The 20,032-nt window shown below is 44.4% G+C and overlaps 1 protein-coding gene across 1 annotated transcript in view; it reads left to right on the top strand.

Moving 5' to 3' along the window:
• The window catches only part of LOC126439053 (fibrillin-2-like), a 194,513-nt gene that overhangs the window by 80,766 nt on the left and 93,715 nt on the right, over nt 1–20,032 (top strand). Inside the window, exon 9 of the mRNA XM_050090553.1 lies at nt 17,886–18,919. Coding sequence (XP_049946510.1) covers nt 17,886–18,919 — 1,034 coding nt within the window. The remainder of the gene's footprint in view (nt 1–17,885; nt 18,920–20,032) is intronic.

Here is a 20,032-nt window from a genome sequence, read left to right as displayed (position 1 = left end):
AAGAGAAGTCTACTAATATCAAATACCGGCCTTAATTTGAGGAAGAAATTTCTGAGGATGTACGTCTGGAGTACAGCATTGTATGGTAGTGAAACATGGGCTTTGGGAAAACGGGAACAGAAGAGAATCGAAGCATTTGAGATGTGGTGCTATAGACGAATGTTGAAAATTAAGTGGACTGATAAGGTTAGGAATGAGGAGGTTCTACGCAGAATCGGAGAGGAAAGGAATATGTGGAAAACACTGATAAGGAGAGGGGACAGGATGATAGGACATCTGCTAAGACATGAGGGAATGACTTCCATGGTACTAGACGGAGCTGTAGAGGGCAAAAACTGTAGAGGAAGACAGACATTGGAATATGTCAAGCAAATAATTGAGGACGTAGGTTGCAAGTGCTACTTTAAGATGAGGAGGTTAGAATAGGAAAGGAATTCGTGGCGGGCAGCATCAAACCAGTCAGTAGACTGATGACCAAAAAAAAAAAAAATGCTCTGTTCCGAATGGTTTCCGAGACCGAACACATTTATGAGGAACAGTAATGGAACGAAATTAAAACGTGTGGAACACGCTTTGTGATTTCTACCCATTACAATTAATTAGCCACCAGGATCGCCAGACGTTACGCAACTGGATTTTTCGTTGTGTATGGGGTTGGATGAAGGCCGAGGCGTACAAACGAAAGGCGAATAAGCGAGCTAAGCTGCTTGGTTGCATCATGGACGCTGCTGGCCTCAGTCTGGAACTTGCAGAGCTACTCAGACAAGTAACAAAACAAGTTCCCCCAAGAATGCACAAATGCAATGAAGGTGACGTTGGGATTTTCGAAATTTTATTGTGAACTCTGCAACACCTGTACAGTGACTGATAATTTTTAAATTTAAATGTGTTGAAGATACGTATTTTTCAATTGATACTTTATAATACGCATGTTGCAATGTTTATTAACTGTTGTAAATGCGTAGACGCGGGCATCCATTTGGTTGCCCTTGGGATGAAAGGGACTGGGCAAACAGGAGTGTAACACTATTTGTCGAACAAAATAGTGTCAAATACAATTTATTGCAACCACAGACTTCAATGATGAAACATAAGATTAACACTGTAAAATGAATAATATCAGCTCAAATCCAAGGCATTGAGTTTAAGACCCGAAGCCACCAGTTAATCGGGGTGCTTCACAAACCAAGCTGATCAAGGAACTCAAGACACTATATCTCTCTAAACATACATTTATGAGAATGCCTGATGTCTGTTCTTTCGGACATGTCCAAAAGAACGGACATCATACGGAATCCGCAGCTGTGATACATTTTATGTAAATTGGGGGGTGGATGGGGGAGGGAGAAAGGAAAGGAGAGGGAAGGGATTACTGATGTGAGTTGCATCGGGACATTACACGGAATCAGTGGCGACGAGTGAATGAGTGTGCTGCACCTGGTTTCGAACCCGTGATTTCCTGCTTACTAGACACAACGTTATTGCAACTGCGCGGACTGTCTCGGCACAACTCACGGACGACCCACACTCCCGCCAAGCGCCACCTATAACAGTTCCTGTCCATGTCCTCCATTCTCGCCACTCTGAGATTACCGCAGGAGGTCGGACGTACTTGTGGATCCGCACTGAAGAAGGCGAATCCATTGCCCATCTAGGCAAATCAGTTATACAAATGCTTGATATCTGTTCTTTCGGTCATGTCCAAAAGAACAGACACCACGTGGAATCTGCAGCTGTGATGCATTACATGTAAATTGAAGGTGGAGGAGGAGGGGGGGGGGGGGAGGAAAGGTAGGAATTTAATCAACGCCAAAGAATTTTAATGAACGCGTAAGTGTCAAAACGGCAAGCAGAATATACACTTTAAACTAATTTACAATCACATTTAGAAGGCAAACTGGATATAACCGGGAAATTAAAGGCAAAAGCCACAAGGAAATTAGCTACAGTACATGAGCTCAAACAGGAAACAGAATACTCACTTCCGAATAATCAACAAGGTAAAAAGGCAAATTGAACACATATTTGAAATTAATTAAAAACCCAAACAATTTTAAATGGCGCATATGCTCTCGGGCAGGAAATAGGAGGCACACTATGAGTTCATTTAAAAAAAGGTTTCAGAGACAGCAATCAAATAACGAACGCGCAGGCGCTCAGACAACAAAATAAAGACTTCAAATCTAATAAGAAACAAGTTCCTTAACAAATGGACTAAACCAGGATATATAGTGCATGTCAACCAGTAAAAACTAAAATGGATACGCACACTCGCTTCGCAGAGCTAACAACACTTGAACCCTATAGTATCGGTTGTCGCTCCACCAAGTATGGGCGACAGCTCCCCACAGGCAGAAAGGGAGAAGATATGTTCGCTCAGTTTTACAAGTTATCGGATTAAATATTCCGTCCAGAGTTAGCTACGAAGCACAAGAAACGTCTGCATTACGGAATGTGTTTATATACACATCAAAAAAAGTTTTGCATCACCTCGGTCCCGAGAGTTCCGGAACCTGTACAGAAAACTGGAATAGAGATAAACACAAACATCATTTCTGCCCTTTCTATAGCTCATGAAATCCATACTTTGCATGTTGTACCACCATACAACGAGATCTTCAGAGGTGGTGGTTCAGATTGCTGTACGCACCGGTACCTCTAATACCCAGTAGCACATCCTCTTGCATTGATGCATGCCTGTAGTCGTCGTGACATACGACCCGCAGGCTCATCAAGGCTCTGTTGGTCCATATTGTCCCACTCCTCAACGGCGATTCCGCATAGATCCCTCAGAGTATTTGGTGGGTCACGTCGTCCATAAACAGACCTCTTCAATCTAACCCAGGCATGTTCGATAGGGTTCATGTCTGGAGAACATGATGGCCACTGTAGTCGAGCGATGTCGTCATCCTGGTGGAAGTCATTCACAAGATCTGCGCGATGAGGGTGCGAATTGTCGTCCACGAAGACGAATGCTTCGCCAATATATTGCCGATATAGTTTCACTATCGGTCGGAGGATGGCATTCACGTACCGTACAGCCGTTACCGCACCTTCCATGACCACCAGCGACGTACGTGAGCCCCACATAATGCCACACCAAATCACCAGGGAACCTGCACCTTGCTGAACTCGCTGGACAGTGTGTCTAAGGCGTCCAGCCTGGCCGAATTCCCTCCAAACACGTCTCCGATGATTGTCTAGTTGAAGGCATACGCGACACTCATCGGTGAAGAGAACGTGATGCCAATACGCGTTTCTTTTTATTTTATTTTTTAAACTTTTTTTTTGGAAATTCATCCGCTAAGAAAGGGAATATGTGGGTGAAATGTTTATGAAATTATTTCGTTACGAAAGCATTTTTAATGCTAAATCTATGAAAATTGGTATTTGACTTCTCCTTTAAATACGAAAAAACGCGTTTTTCACTGTTTTTCACTGTTTTTGGAAATTCGCACACTAAGGCGGTGAAATTGGACTGGCCATTCAATGACACATCATAGCTCAATCCAAACCGCTAAGGATAGAAACTTGAAATGTGAAAAGGTTATGGATCTTATAGTGTAGGCATCATTTAAGATGGGACTGTTTCAAATTGTACTCCTAAGGAGGCGAAAAATGGATGAAAGGCTTTGTAAAAACATGTCACTATTAAGGGAACTTTGAAGGTAGAACTGCGAACTTATATTTGGTCTCTCAGTCAGAAATTAAAAAAAAGTCTTTCAGCAGTTTGGGAAATTCAGCCAATAAGGAGGTAAAATAGAAGGTGAAAATTTTTAGAAAATTAATCATTATTAAAGAACTACTAAAGCATTTTTTATAAAATTTGTATTTGGCTTCTCTATTAGGAATCAAAATAAAAAATACGTGTTTGTCTCTTTTTTGAATCTCAACCCCTAAGGGGATGAAACAGTGGATGAAAATTGTTAAGAAAATATTTCGTTATATTAAAAAAAATGTTGAAGCTAATTCTAAGAAAATTGATATTTCACTTCTCCGTTAGATATAAAGCAATATCTGTTAGGCGATAAAGTTTCTATGGAAATATCACCACAAGAATGCAAAAGACGTAACTAACAAAACCTTGGACCCCAGCTGCCAGAATCGTGTTTTGGTCAGGAGTACATTCGGAAATGACCATACTCCTACGGCCTTAATTAGCATGAAAAGTTAGAAGGTACTGCAATCTGCGAACAATTCGATTAAAGAAAAACAAATCGGTGTGAGACCATGCAATCCAAGTGAGCGATGCAGCGGGCTCTAAGAAAGATTTTTTATGAACCACAAGATTTATAGGACAACAATTCTCAAAACCCTATAAGTAATTAGGGAAACTATAAATACACTTTAAGAGAGGCTGAGCTGCAAGATGCCAAAGCTTGATAATTTCAAATCCAGCTTGTTCGTTTCTGGGAAACAGAATGTACGATAGTCTGTAATGCATTGGTTAACACCCATGAAGAGTTTGGAGGAACAATTCGCACACAAAATGTTCTTACATAAAGGCTGCAACGTCCGACCTAACGAAGCTAACTGACACCAAGGAAAGTTACGAAATGTGCTTACCCTTAACCCCGACAAGCTGCTAGAGAACGCAGGTTGACAGCGGTGTGACGGCCGTTTCCCACAGTGGCAGGAATCCCAGCCTTCTGGCCGCTGTCCACACAAAGATTGCCACCACGCCAAACGTCGGGCAGCTTGCTCTGTACAGCCGCCCCGGCTCTGACCGGTCCGGTACTAATCTGCACTTTAAGCACACCCGACATGCCCCAGAGGAGACTCCTGTGACGAACGCCGTTCCCATTCCGTCGGCGCAGGACATCCGGTAGTATGGCACACCCTCTGGTCAAAGATGAGTACTGAATAATACGTTAAATAAATGACAATGAACATTAAGTGTTTCTAGTTGGAAGCAATCCGGATCAGGACCTATGCCCTTTGGGAGATTTTTTGCTTAAAATGATAGTTCCTGTTGTGAGGGCACAGGAGATTTATTTTACTTTATTTTAAACATATAAGAGCGTTTGGATAGTGCTTGTACCCTCAACAGTCTTGTATGATTGAGAAAGTGAGGATAATTTGAACTGGGCTCTGCCATCATACAACTAGCGTTTGTTAGTTGATATACACTGCCAGGAAAAAATTAGTACACATAGAAAGACGATGTTGATTTTGATCCCATAACGGCATATGGCACCTGATTGATAGTAGATGTTCTGATAATGTTTCAACCTCGTTCGCCAACAGATAGCTGAGTGGGACAGCTACCAGAGCACCATCTGTACCTACCCCTTTAATGGGAAGGCTCTGTCTGGTGCGAAAGTGTGAAGCAAGCAGGCAACCACGCCACAGGACAGCACTCGTGCTTCATACAGACAAACGAGGGAGTTCAAAAGGGTCTAATTGTGGCCTTCCGAGAATTCAAGAAATATCATACGAGGAAGTGACGACAGGGAACTATTTTTATCGACAGCTAGTTTTTGTTCATCATGGCCAGTCTTCCATCTGGCTCGGAGAGAATAAGACAATGCGGATGACACTTCACTTAGTTGGCTCCGCACCTGTTTTCTTGAACCATAGCAAGAGCGTTCAATTATTGACTATCATTCTTTATTCCTTATAATCATACGAAACACTTAAGTAAAAGGAAAAACGTGTATTTTTTTCCCTTCGCACCTGGGAAGTAACGATGGAAACAAACAAAGAGGTCGTCGTTGTGATTTTAGTTATCAAAAACTAATTTAAATTATTCCGTATTACGTGGAGAAACACAGAAACAAATACGAAGATACTATTTCCACCACTTTTATTGTTCTAATTTTCGTGACCATCTACGTCCTACAACTTTCGAAGATGGCTGCTGAGACCATGGACCCTGCATGACGTGTAATCCCTCTGACTAAATTAAAATCTTTCCTATGTTCGGACAAGCCACTTCTAATGTACTAACGATATCAACTGTCACAGAAAAGGCAGGTAACATGTGAACATGTGTTATAAGTGTTACTTACGAGCTGCCGCCGCCAACGTAAACGAAAAGGAAAGAACATAATTTACAGCCTTTTAATGACAGTCGTGGAGCAGTGTTATCGCTCCAGCGGCAGTTGCGTGCTCACGAAATTATTACTGGAGTTTTGGACCACTCAATTTGCATTTTACGGTGAGCAATTAATCACGGGTTCACACGCAACAATTTTTTTTATGTTCCACTTTTATTATTGGTTATATGTCAGTATTTCGTGACATATTTACGCCAGCATGCAATCTCTCATAACAGTCTGCTAGCTATTTGCCTAATACATTCAATAAACGATGTGTGATTACCTTTCTCGAACTCATGCCGTCTCTTTGTGGCGTCAGATTAGTGTAATACATTATAATGGAGAAATTTTTAATGCAGTTTTAGAAACAGTTAAACTCGTATGCTCCGTTTCTTGAAATACTTCTCCTTTATTGATCCAATATAAACCACCGAAAAGCTACTTCTCTATTTCCATGTTGACTCCTTGAACGTACACACACTTGGTGCGAAAAGGTATTTTCGCATTATTAATAACTTCACTCTGTTCCCTAAAGCTAGTTACGGAAATAGACTGACGGGAAGAACATTACTTCACTCAGTCTCTGCTGTCAAGAATAACCCACCTGCCAGGCAGATTGTACTGACATGTAAATGCAACTTTCCGACAAAGCAATTACAGTCTTGTATAGAGTCTCGTTTCACATCATCTTGCACTATTGTTGAAGAATTCTACCTCCAATCAGACGAAAGTCCTTATCTTTCTCGAGGTTTCGAAGCTAAATTAAAGCTGCCAACCTAATGAGGCATGGAGAGAGCCAAACAACCATAGGTGCTTGTGCCTGTTTTTTTTTTTCGGACGTGTCCGAGAGAACAGACATCATTCATGTATATACAGACGAAACTGGAATTTCGACGTTATTCGCAAACGGGTATCGAAATAAGTACAGTAGCGTCAAGTGAAAATTTGTACCGGACTGCATTTCGAACCCGTATTTACAGCTTTCCACGAACGGTCGCCGTAACCGCTTCGGCTTTCTGAGCATGCTTAACGTTCAACCCAAATTCCCAGCTTGTTGCATAGTACATATGTAACGTTCCGTGTCCACTACGCTCATTGGTCGTAGCCTCACGTGCACGTAACAACTAATGTAATTAAAATCTCTCCTTTGCGGACACACCTGCCAGGAACACAACGACCACTGGCATTTGTGGACAGCAGCTACAGCTCACAGACACCAACGTTTGTTCACCATTACCAGTTCCGCTCTTTAGAAGCGTTCATCGTCAGTAAACCATTCCCCTAGTGGCAACATATACTGATTTTCTATGTAGCGCGTTACGAGTGGCGCAGAATGTTGATTCCATATGAGCAATGCCTCAGGGCTACTAAAATATTCATATGGCCAGTAGTGGCAATTTAGCGTCTTAAAACAGCAGCGTAAGGATAATCTCTGCATTTACAGAAACATCTGGACGTGTGTGCTGTCTAATTATCTCGATATTTCTCATACGAAGCAGCAAGACGAACTTGGCGTTGCTCTAAGCGTACTGGAAATTAAGCCCTTCGATATAGGCGCAATTGGCTTTCTTTGACAAATTATCGGCAGTGATTATGTTGTAATCATTACGAATAATGATACTTCTCGTCCTTTCAGTGATTATCGACTGAACGATATTTCTGCTTAAGGGTGACTTATTCTGCACATTATAGTTAGCGTTTTGTGTTCCAAGTTCCGATTACAACTGCTTTACCTTGTAACAGTTATTGATTTATGATATTCAGTTTTCAGTTAGTGTAACTGAGCATTATTAATAACTACACTCTGTTCCCTAAAGCTAGTTACAGAAATACACTGACGGGAAGAACATCGAAACACCAGGAAGGAGTTGTGCGAAGTAAACGAAAGTTGGTAGGCGTGTTTCTTCATCTGAAAGATGATGCCTATTCACAGTTCGCACTAGTCGCGCAAGAGTGGCGTTAGTAGCGCCACTATGAGAATGCCAATCAGGTTTATTTTAAATACACGCTTTAACGATCGCGAGCGATAGTTACTTTTGACATTGGACGTGGTGAGTTGATGTTAGTCAAGAATGTCTTCAAGGCGAAAAAGACGCCATTATCCACACCTCACTGAGTTTGAACGAGGTCGAGTAATAGGGCTATGAGAAGCTGGATGTTCCCTCTGTGATACTGCAGAGAGACTTGGCAGGAATGTTGCCACTGTACATGTTTGCTGGCAGCGGCAGTCACGAGAAGTACAATTGCAAGAAGACCGGCCTCTGCATGGTCTGGTGGCACCAACGAGAAGGAAGACCATTGCGTTCAGAGTGTAGTACTGGCACATCGTACTGCATCTGCAGCAGCAATTTCAGCAACGGTTGGCACAACAGTTACACAACGAACTGTTAACAGATCGGTCCGAGTCAGATGCCCTGTTAACAGATCGGTCCGAGTCAGATGCCCTGTAGCTTGCATTCTACCGACCCGAAACTACCGCCATTTGCGACTTCACTGTTGTCAAGCGAGAGCTCGTTGGAGGGCAGGGTGGAGTGCTGTTGTGTTTCCTGATGAGAGCTGGTTCTGCTTCGGTGCCAGTGATGGCCGTGTGTTGATCAGAAGGTGGCCATTGAAGGACTGCAACCAACCTGTCTGTGTTCTAGACACACTGGACCTACACCTGGAGGTACGGTCCAGGACGTGATTTCATATGGCAGCAGGAGTTATACCAAACTTCCTGACTGCAAAACTATAGGTTAGTCGGGTGATTCTGTTTTACTGTCATTCGTGAACAACATTCCAGGAGGTGTTTTCCGAAAGGATAGCACTTGCCCACGTACTGGTGATGTAACCGAACATGCTCTACAGAGTTTCGACACACTGCCTTCGCCTGCTCGATCACCAGATCTATCGCCAATCGAGCACACAGGAGGCATTATCAAACGTCAACTCCAGTCTCATCCACAAACTGTATTAACCGTCCCTTATTGATTAACCAAGTGCTACTGGCCTGGAACTCCATTCTGTAAACTTATATCCAGCACCTGTACAACATTGTTCATGCACGTTTGAATATTTGCATTTAACAGTTTGGCAATTGCACTAGTTATTAATGTACCACCATTTCCTATGGCTTATCTCGGGCTTATATTAACCTATGAGCTAGCAATATTAAAAATGTAAATATGTCACCTAGACAAATGTATTCCAACAATTTCATTACTCTACATTAATTACTTTTGATATTGCAATTTTTTCTACTCGTTACAGTTCTTGGCAGTCACGTCTTTGCAGTGCAAGATATAGTTACTTATAAGACCAATAGAGAAACAATTTGGGTGTTGAAACGTATTCTTCCCGTTGGTAGTATAACTGAAACTTAGCAACAGTGCAGAATATGCTTGGAAACTTCGTAATCGTCGAGTTATCTCCAGGATGACAAGGAATTATCGTTCCAAAATCACTATATATTTTCTTGTCGTTTCTATTGAATAAACTCAGTGCATTTCGCTTGTACGTTAGGATATCAGGTTACGGTATTGAGTCTAGGAAGGTTGTCCCATGCAGAAACTGCATCTAATGTTATCCTTTACACTCCAGTTTATCTGTCCTATCCACCACAGGAGCAATTAGGGAGAGATAAATGCTGCAGTTGTCCGTTAGCTCTGAGGTAACGGGGTTTAGCTCTAAGGTTAAGGCTGCATTGACTCTTGATTCCCATCTTGAAGTAGGCAAGCTTATTACCTGTTCTGTGACAACACTACAACCAGCCAGATCGAAAATTAATAATTTTTTTTTTTAAGGAAGCTTCTCCATCATAAGTCTTCTCACTGCATTCAGTACTTCACAGTTTCAGGGTGGAAAACTTGCAACACTGCGCGTCTGATAATTCCTTTGTCTGCCTCCATTGACATAACTGACATTTTTATGTAAATACAGTTTCATTTATGAAACCGTGACACTGAATAATTTATTAACTAGGTTTCTTTACAAATCTGCGCTACCTGAAAATTTCCATACTACTTCAACATGTCACGGGACAACATGTAAACACAGACCATTCCGAAGTCCAAAGTGTGTAATATGTTACTAATTCATGTCGATTGATGGACACTTACGTTGAGAATTCTCTGTTTTATGAACATCGATTTACGTTATAAGATTATGGTTTGGAATCAAAGATGTTGTCAAGCCAGGTTTGAACTGCATTTTTGCTCTGAATGGTTTTTTTTATGGTGCTGTGATAAGGAGCAAGAAAGACAAACATTTTGGGACACAAGTCCAAAGGTGTAAGTGCATGATGGATGATTTCCCAAACAAGGACGTGGACAGATGTTTTGTGAAATCAGCATAGCGCAGACAGTGTCATCCTGCTGTTTCGTTTGTCGATTTTCTTTACAAAACTCAAATGGCTGTAAGCTCTATGGGACATAACACGTGAGGTCATCAGTCCCCTAGACTTAGAACTACTTAAACCTATCTAAACTAGGGACATCACACACATCCATGTCAGAGGCAGGATTCGAACCTGCGAGCGTAGCAGCAGCGCGGTTCCCGACTGAACCACCTAGAACCGCTCGGCCACACCGGGCAGCTTTTTTTTACACTGTAACCATAGGGCATCTCAGTTGTTGCCAACAAATGCAAGGGACGCATCCCTGAGTAGCAGTTTGTAGTGCAAATTGCCCTTTTTATGATAACACATGCAAAATATTATCTTTCCAAACTACCCTTTTGCTGAAGGAGATATATTTTGTTAGGACTCAGCAGTTAATTGCTTCATAATAGCATAAAGGCTTCACAACTCCTCACCAATAACTAGGTTGCATAGGAATTCTCATAGGATAAGCTTACGTCATTCAAACAAAAATTCGGTAGTGGTTACATAATAGATTTTCGTTACTTTGAATGAAGTCACAGTTTATCACATGCGCAAATCGAGACCTCCTGAACTAGGACATCATTCATGCCAGAACGATCAATCATGGGAAAAAATTCTTTTTTCGCTTGATTTTTCCGATAGCGGTTGCCTTACACATGATATGTTTCGAGCTTCTTCCGCTGTCTTTAGCTCTCTATTTTACCCGAAGTGTAATGAGGTGACAAAAGTCATGAGAGGGCGATATGCACGTACGAGATGGCTATATTATCGTGTATACTGCATATAAAAGGGCAACGCATTGGCGAAACTCTCATTTGTATTCAGATGACACATGTGAAAAGGTGTCCGACTAGTTTATTGCCGCGTGACGTGAATTAACAGACTTTGAACGCGGAATGGTAGTTGGAGCTAGATTCTTGGGGCATTCCACTTCGGAAATCGTTAGGGAATTCAGTATTCCGAGATCCACACTGTGAGTAGTGTGCCGAGAATACCAAATTTCAGGCTTTATCTCTCTCCACAGACCACACAGTTAGCAACGGTGTTCACTTAACGTCTGAGAGGAGCGGCGTTTGCCGGCCGGTGTGGCCGAGCGGTTCTAGGCGCTACAGTCTGGAACCACACGACCGCTACGGTCGCAGGTTCGAATCCTGCCTCTGACATGGATGTGTGTGATGTCCTTAGGTTAGTTAGGTTTAAGTAGTTCTAAGTTCTACGGGACTGATGACCTCAGAAGTTAAGTCCCATAGTGCTCAGATCCATTTTTTTGAGCGGCGTTTGTGTAGAGTTGTCAGTGCTAACAGACAAGCAACACTGCGTGAAATAACCGCAGAAATCAGAGTGGAACGTTCAACGAACGTGTCCGTTAGGAAAACCGTACGTGTCCGTTAGGAATACGAGACGAAATGTGGCGTTAATGGGCTATGGCAGTAGACGACTACCACGAGTGCGCTTGTTGAAAGCAGCGCCTCTTCTGGGCTCGCGACCATATCGGTTGGTTTCGACTGGAAAACTGTGGCGTGGACAGACGAGTCGGGATTTCAGTTGGTGAGAGGTAATGGTAGGGTTAGAGTGTGGCGCATACCCCACTAAACAATGGGCCCAAACTATCAACAGGGCTAATGCAAGCTGGTGGCTCCATAATGGTGTGGGCTGTCTTTACACAGAATGGACTGGGTCCTCTGGCCCAACTGAATCAATCGTTGATTTGAAATGGTTTGATCGAATACATGAAGACCATATCCAGCCATCAATGGACTTCATGATTCCAAACAACGATGGAATTGTTATGGATGACAATGCTCCATGTCACCGGGACGCAATTACTTGCGTTTGCTTTGAAGAACGTTGTGGTCAATCCGAGTGAATGATTTGGCCATCCAGGTTGCCAGAGATGAATCCCATCGAACATTTATAAGACATAATAGAGAGGTTAGTTCGTCATGAAATACTACATCGGCAACACTTTCACAGCTGTGGACGGCTGTAGAGGCAGCACTGCTCACTACTTCTGCAGGGGATTTCCAACGACTTGTTGAGTCCGTGTCACGTCACGGTTCTGATCTACATCGTCCAAAAGGCGGTCCGACACGATATTAGGAGGTATGCGATGACTTTTGTCACGTCAGTGTAAGTCACAAATGTTGGATTTTTTCCACTCACGACTCTACTCTACGAATAACATTTAAGTATGAAAAATCCAGTACGTAGCTCCCAGACAAATACTAGAACTACAAATAAAAAATGACGTTTGACGAACGCACTCATCGCGTGTTGTGTTATTGCACTTTGTTCGTTCGGTTTATCTAAGTTACGGCGCCTGCAAACTAAAAATGATAAACAATTTTATTTTTCTCGACATCGGAATCAGTTGGACGGACTGTGGCTGGTGTCGATCAGCCAGTGGTGTGTGACGTGCAGCCGGTGGTTGGTGGTCACTGGGCGACGAGGTAACTCTAGAGCATTAACTGCTCTGATCTTGAAGCCGCCATGATCTCTTGTTGTGTTTCTGGAAAGTTTGGCTTCAACTGGTTTGTTAGAAACTGAAGCAAATTATGTTTGACGTTCCATCAGCCAGATAACTTTAGTACACATCGGAAATGCAGTCTTAAAAAATGAAGGAAGGAGTTGACCCGAACACACAACTTTGTATCTACATCGCGCAACGCTAACCACTTTTCCTTTTTTTTTCCGTTCTTGATCGTTGTGTTTGCTCGTTGCGGACGTCACAGGACATCCGTTTGTTTGTTGATCCTTCTACTCAGTTTTTATTACAGAGGCCAATTCGTCCAGAAACTTTTTCATCTAACGCAGAAGTCTGAGAAGTGGCTAGCTTTATTAACGCCGTGTGTGTGTACTACTCGGACGTGTTGTCTGCGGCGGCCGGCTACAGGGGAAATTGTTTCTTTTTCTTTTTTTTCTTTTTTTTTTTTTTTGACAGAGACTGTACATTAGTTTTGAAGACCTTGTTGAAATATTTACCACGATATTCTCGTAAATTTTAGCATTAGCAGCTCGCATTTCATATGAACCCGCTAAGACAATTCTGTATATTCCATGATTTCGGATAGGTGAATTTGAAAGCTGCATTAGGAGCATTTATTCGTACAAATAATGAACTTACTTGATTTCATAACGATAATAACTAGTTTTAGGTAATTCTTTCATTCCCGTATGACTTAATATAGTTTCAGCTTACACTGTTTCTTTTATAATGACATGAGTACTGAGGCAAATATGGTCCGATCGGTCGCGAAATGGAAACCACAGTGAAAATCAAAGATGATTAATTGTTATCAGTTAGCTGCACCTTTCATTTACTTCTCTACAGAGTCGCCGCACCGACTAAGACATTTGTCATAGCATTATATCAACTTTCCAGTATCATCATCGGGGAAGGCATACGCCTATGCTTCCTGACAATTCTCTTCAGTGATAGGGTAAGTCCAGGAGAGTTGGCAGCTGGGTGAGAAGAACTGGTGGCGTTATTTCACAAATGCGCCGCTGGAAAGCAGCTCCCGCTACTTGCAAGAAAACTATTTTGTGAAAAAACATAGCGCAAAAGTTTTGCTGTCATTTTCATATTAATTCGAGAAAACTCATATTCTCTGTTGTGGTAAGCCAAAAAGTTCCACGGTTACAGATTTTAGTATTAAGTATTAGTTTGTACAATATTGAAGCAGTTTTTCTAATGCAAGCTTGACAAATGTGTAGGTATGAAAGTAACCTTAAGTGGCCACCGACTTCACTTACTGCGGATAGAAGTCTATCAGACAAGCGGGAGAGACGGGCCATCGTTATCCGCGAGAGACAGACCACACGTTTTAATGTAAGAGAGATGGAGTACAAATAAATTTGCTTCAAGGTGTGTGAAATAATCCCACTCAAAATGGCTGCAGTCTACGACTACGCTTATTTGTTGGAAAATACGTTTGTGCCAACAAATGGAAGAGCAGAATCTCACACACAGGTTAACCAGACACTTCTAAGCCCATCAAAAAACCTACTGATCACAAGCACATCAATAGAAAAGAATTAGTGAACAAGTGAAATTCCTTCCCTGACACAACTTTCGACTCCACTCATACTTCACGTGAAGCTTCCGTGACTACAACCTCAAACCTGACTTTCTTATGCCAACACAGACACAAATTTCGGAAGAATATCATCTGTTCCTGCTACTGATTAAACCATGACTTTTAAGAAGAAGGCAGCAGCTCTGTCCAAAGGGCTAAACTCTGCTCAAAATATAGAAAACATAAAGAGAAAGAGTTCTAAGAAAGATAGGAAAAAAAGCAGAAAAAGATCACCAAAGAGAAGTACTTTTGAAGAGAGAAACAGATTAAAGAAGCTACAAAAAAAATATTGCTAATATTTCATGTATGCATCAGATGCAGACCCGGTAGAAGATTATGAAAATAGCTTCGATGAATGGGATGAACGGCAATAATGACTGAATTAAGAGAAAGAGTTCTAAGAAAGATAGGAAAAAAAGCACAAAAAGATCACCAAAGGGAAGTACTTTTGAAGAGAGAAACAGATTAAAGAAGCTACAAAAAAAATATTGCTAATATTTCATGTATGCATCAGATGCAGACCCGGTAGAAGATTATGAAAATACACTCCTGGAAATGGAAAAAAGAACACATTGACACCGGTGTGTCAGACCCACCATACTGGCTCCGGACACTGCGAGAGGGCTGTACAAGCAATGATCACACGCACGGCACAGCGGACACCTCAGGAACCGCGGTGTTGGCCGTCGAATGGCGCTAGCTGCGCAGCATTTGTGCACCGCCGCCGTCAGTGTCAGCCCGTTTGCCGTGGCATACGGAGCTCCATCGCAGTCTTTAACACTGGTAGCATGCCGCGACAGCGCGGACGTGAACCGTATGTGCAGTTGACGGACTTTGAGCGAGGGCGTATAGTGGGCATGCGGGAGGCCGGGTGGACGTACCGCCGAATTGCTCAACACGTGGGGCGTGAGGTCTCCACAGTACATCGATGTTGTCGCTAGTGGTCGGCGGAAGGTGCACGTGCCCGTCGACCTGGGACCGGACCGCAGCGACGCACGGATGCACGCCAAGACCGTAGGATCCTACGCAGTGCCGTAGGGGACCACACCGCCACTTCCCAGCAAATTAGGGACACTGTTGCTCCTGGAGTATCGGCGAGGACCATTCGCAACCGTCTCCATGAAGCTGGGCTACGGTCCCGCACACCGTTAGGCCGTCTTCCGCTCACGCCCCAACATCGTGCAGCCCGCCTCCAGTGGTGTCGCGACAGGCGTGAATGGAGGGACGAATGGAGACGTGTCGTCTTCAGCGATGAGAGTCGCTTCTGCCTTGGTGCCAATGATGGTCGTATGCGTGTTTGGCGCCGTGCAGGTGAGCGCCACAATCAGGACTGCATACGACCGAGGCACACAGGGCCAACACCCGGCATCATGGTGTGGGGAGCGATCTCCTACACTGGCCGTACACCACTGGTGATCGTCGAGGGGACACTGAATAGTGCACGGTACATCCAAACCGTCATCGAACCCATCGTTCTACCATTCCTAGACCGGCAAGGGAACTTGCTGTTCCAACAGGACAATGCACGTCCGCATGTATCCCGTGCCACCCAACGTGCTCTAGAAGGTGTAAGTCAACTACCCTGGCCAGCAAGATCTCCGGATCTGTCCCCCATTGAGCATGTTTGGGACTGGATGAAGCGTCGTCTCACGCGGTCTGCACGTCCAGCACGAACGCTGGTCCAACCGAGGCGCCAGGTGAAAATGGCATGGCAAGCCGTTCCACAGGACTACATCCAGCATCTCTACGATCGTCTTCATGGGAGAATAGCATCCTGCATTGCTGCGAAAGGTGGATATACACTGTACTAGTCCCGACATTGTGCATGCTCTGTTGCCTGTGTCTATGTGCCTGTGGTTCTGTCAGTGTGATCATGTGATGTATCTGACCCCAGGAATGTGTCAATAAAGTTTCCCCTTCCTGGGACAATGAATTCACGGTGTTCTTATTTCAATTTCCAGGAGTGTAGCTTCGATGAATGGGATGAACGGCAATAATGACTGAATTAAGAGAAAGAGTTCTAAGAAAGATAGGAAAAAAAGCACAAAAAGATCACCAAAGGGAAGTACTTTTGAAGAGAGAAACAGATTAAAGAAGCTACAAAAAAAATATTGCTAATATTTCATGTATGCATCAGATGCAGACCCGGTAGAAGATTATGAAAATAGCTTCGATGAATGGGATGAACGGCAATAATGACTGAATTAAGCATTTTTTCTGCTCACGATTGTTACATGAGTGATGTTCAGCATTTGATAATAAGTGTAATTGCTGTTTTGAGAGAAAGACAGGCTAATGCTTGAACAAAACTAACAACTTATTAGAAAAGCCAATGTTCAGTCAAGACTTATAGTATACTGATAAAATTGTTTTGGAGAAAATATTTAATAGTATAATTCAGTATTCATCTCAATATATTCCAAATAAAAATCTGAAATTTTAATTAACTCTTTCCTTACTCTACGCCATTTTTATGTGGCCCATCTCTCGCAGTACACTGCTCCATCTGACCCATGTACCTGTAGGTAAGATGGAACAGTCATGTAAATATTCACATGATCATATTTCTTATATTTTAAGTGGCAACGCCTCAGTAGAATATCGTACTTCAGTTTCCATGACACTCTATTCGAACATGCTACTAGAATTTAAAAAAAATTAAAAATTCACAAATTGCATGTTACAGAAAGTGGTCCAACTCTGCCAGAGCTACTATATGCAGCTTGTAGTCTGTGCCAAAATATTGTCTCCATATCCAGCGGCTTATGCGAGCTGAGATGAAAATCAGCGAGAGCAAAGTAGAGGCTGCATGACGAGTGTTCAGACACTTGTCGTCGAAAACGCTGCAGAAGTGTCCTTATTATCCCAATAGTGTACGGCCGAGAACTGGCAAGAAGTAGGAAATGCATGATTGTTACGTTGTGAGGGGTTGCATGAAATCAGGCGTAATCTCTCACATGTTTGGCGGGAGACACTATGTTCCAGGCTTCAACCGGCCGCTGTGACCGAGCGGTTCTAGGAGCTTCAGTCTGGAACCGAGCTGCTGCAACGGTCACAGGTTCGCCTCGGGCATGGATGTGTTCTAAGCCGGGCTTCTTTAAGTGTTCACTTTGCACCCAGAGCTGAAAAGAGCGACATGACGAGATCTACGAGTATACTAAACGTTGTCGAACACATCTGTGTTAAGTATCGTCGGATTTTCTCTGTGGTTTCCACTTCGCGATCGATCGGACCTTACTTTTCGAATAGCCCTCCTATCAACAAAGCGGATTTTTGTAAAAGTGGACGTACAGCACAGAAAAACACTTTCGAAAATGTAAACTGTAACAGTAGCATTTTTTAAAGGTTAGATGAAAAGTAAAACAAAGAGGAAACTCGATTCTTTTGGTGTGCGCTGCTGTCCCATAGGTGGACGAGTGCCTGGTGAACAACGGCGGCTGCTCTCACGAGTGCCGCAGTACCCTGTCCGGAGTGGAGTGCTCCTGTCCAGACGGATACGAACTGCGGACTCCGACCACGTGCCACGACGTAGACGAGTGCGCCCTGGACGACGACGAGGAGGATGACGACGACGACGATGACGACGACGACGAATATGTTGGCGGCGGCTGTTCCCAATTATGTGTCAATACGGAAGGCAGCTACCGCTGCGAGTGTCTCCCAGGCTACCGGCTGTCGGAACAGAACGGACGAGAATGCCGCGACGTCGACGAATGTGCGCACGGGAACTCCTCGAAAGGTGGAGGGCCCCCGTGCTCCCACGGATGCGTCAACACGGAAGGCAGCTACCGGTGCGAGTGTCCGCAGGGATTCCAACTCGACGGAGGCAGGCACAACTGCATCGACATCGACGAGTGTGAGAGCGACGAGAGGGGGAACTGCAGTTACTTCTGCGTCAACACTGCGGGCAGCTACCGCTGCGAGTGCCCCGACGCCTGGACTCTTTCGTCGGACGGCCAGACCTGCCTGAGGGCTTCCAGAACGTGCGCCGTGCGTAACGGCGGCTGCTCGCACTACTGCGTGGACATCGGCGGCGGCGTGCGCTGCGAGTGTCCCGAGGGCTTCGCGCTCTCGGACGGAGGCCGGCAGTGCAACGACGTGGACGAGTGCGCGCCCGGCGGCGGCGGCGGCGGCTGCTCGCACCGCTGCGTCAACACGGTGGGCAGCTTCCGGTGCGAGTGCCCCGGCGGGGGACCGCTTGCGGCCGACGGGCGCACCTGCGCGGGACCGTGCCACAGCCTGGCCGAGCCCTGCTCGCACGCCTGCGAGGTGGTGGGCGGCGCAGCGCGCTGCACCTGCCCCGACGGCTACGTGCTCGCCGGCGACGGCCGCTCCTGCGACCTCAACGAGTGCCTCTCGCCGGGCCGCACCGGCTGCTCGCACGGCTGCATCAACACCGACGGCGGCTTCCGCTGCGAGTGTCCCGCCGGCTTCGTACTCGGGTTCGTATACTCTAACGTATTTCAGTACAAATCCTCTACATCTACATCCATCTACATCCATACTCCGCAAGCCACCTGACAGTGTGTGGCGAAGGGTACCTTGAGTACCTCTATCGGTTCTCCCTTCTATTCCCGTCTCGTATTGTTCGTGGAAAGAAGGATTGTCGGTATGCCTCTGTGTGGGCGCTAATCTCTCTGATTTTATCCTCATGGTCTCTTCGCGAGATATACGTAGGAGGGAGCAATATACTGCTTCACATCTCGGTGAAGGTATTTTCTCGAAACTTCAACAAAAGCCCGTACCGAGCTACTGGGCTTCTCTCCTGCAGTCTTCCACTGGAGTTTATCTATCATCTCCGTAACGCTTTCGCCATTACGAAATGATCCTGCAACGAAACGCGCTGCTCGGCGTTGGATCTTCTCTATCTCTTCTATCAACCCTATCTGGTACGGATCCCACACTGCTGAGCAGTATTCAAGCAGTGGGCTAACAAGCGTACTGTAACCTACAATACTGAAATGCACCCCCATCCAAGTATTTGATAAACATTCCTTTCAGGTACTTCATGTACCAGAGGGAAAAGGCTCCTACCGCAGCATAAAATAGCCGAATAAGCTCCCGTTTAAAAGACTGACTGAAGAGTGGGGTACCAGCTGCCTCACGCAACCTTCCCCAGCACCTTTAAAATTTTTCTCAAAAATTTTGACCTCCGAACATAATTATGCTTTTTTCAACATGCAACTCACCTCAAACTCCCACAATCTTCCCCAGTTGTAACTCAATCACGCCCTCTTGTCCATCGCTGTATGTCACTCATACGCATCCACTGTCTCTTTCCCTTTCTCAACGACTCATTCAGCCCAACTTATTATCTCCGTGTGTCTCTGTGTCATTTTATCCTGTGTCACAGCATAGTCCCCTTCCTTCCGTCCTACTACTATATTCTCCTCTCATTGTCACTGTCTCCCTTTTGCACTCCTTTAATGCTAATACCTCATTCCTTCCATCCTGCTGCTCTGTCTCTTCTCATTGTCACTATATCTCTCTTCCTCTTTGTCTTTGTCATATACTCCGTCTCTCATTACACTGGCTCTCGCACACTTTCATTTTCT

Source organism: Schistocerca serialis, chromosome 1 (assembly GCF_023864345.2).
Source record: "Schistocerca serialis cubense isolate TAMUIC-IGC-003099 chromosome 1, iqSchSeri2.2, whole genome shotgun sequence".
Classification (NCBI taxonomy): domain Eukaryota; kingdom Metazoa; phylum Arthropoda; class Insecta; order Orthoptera; family Acrididae; genus Schistocerca; species Schistocerca serialis.
Note: the sequence above shows the minus strand (reverse complement) of the source record. Positions and strands in the feature narration are given on the sequence as shown.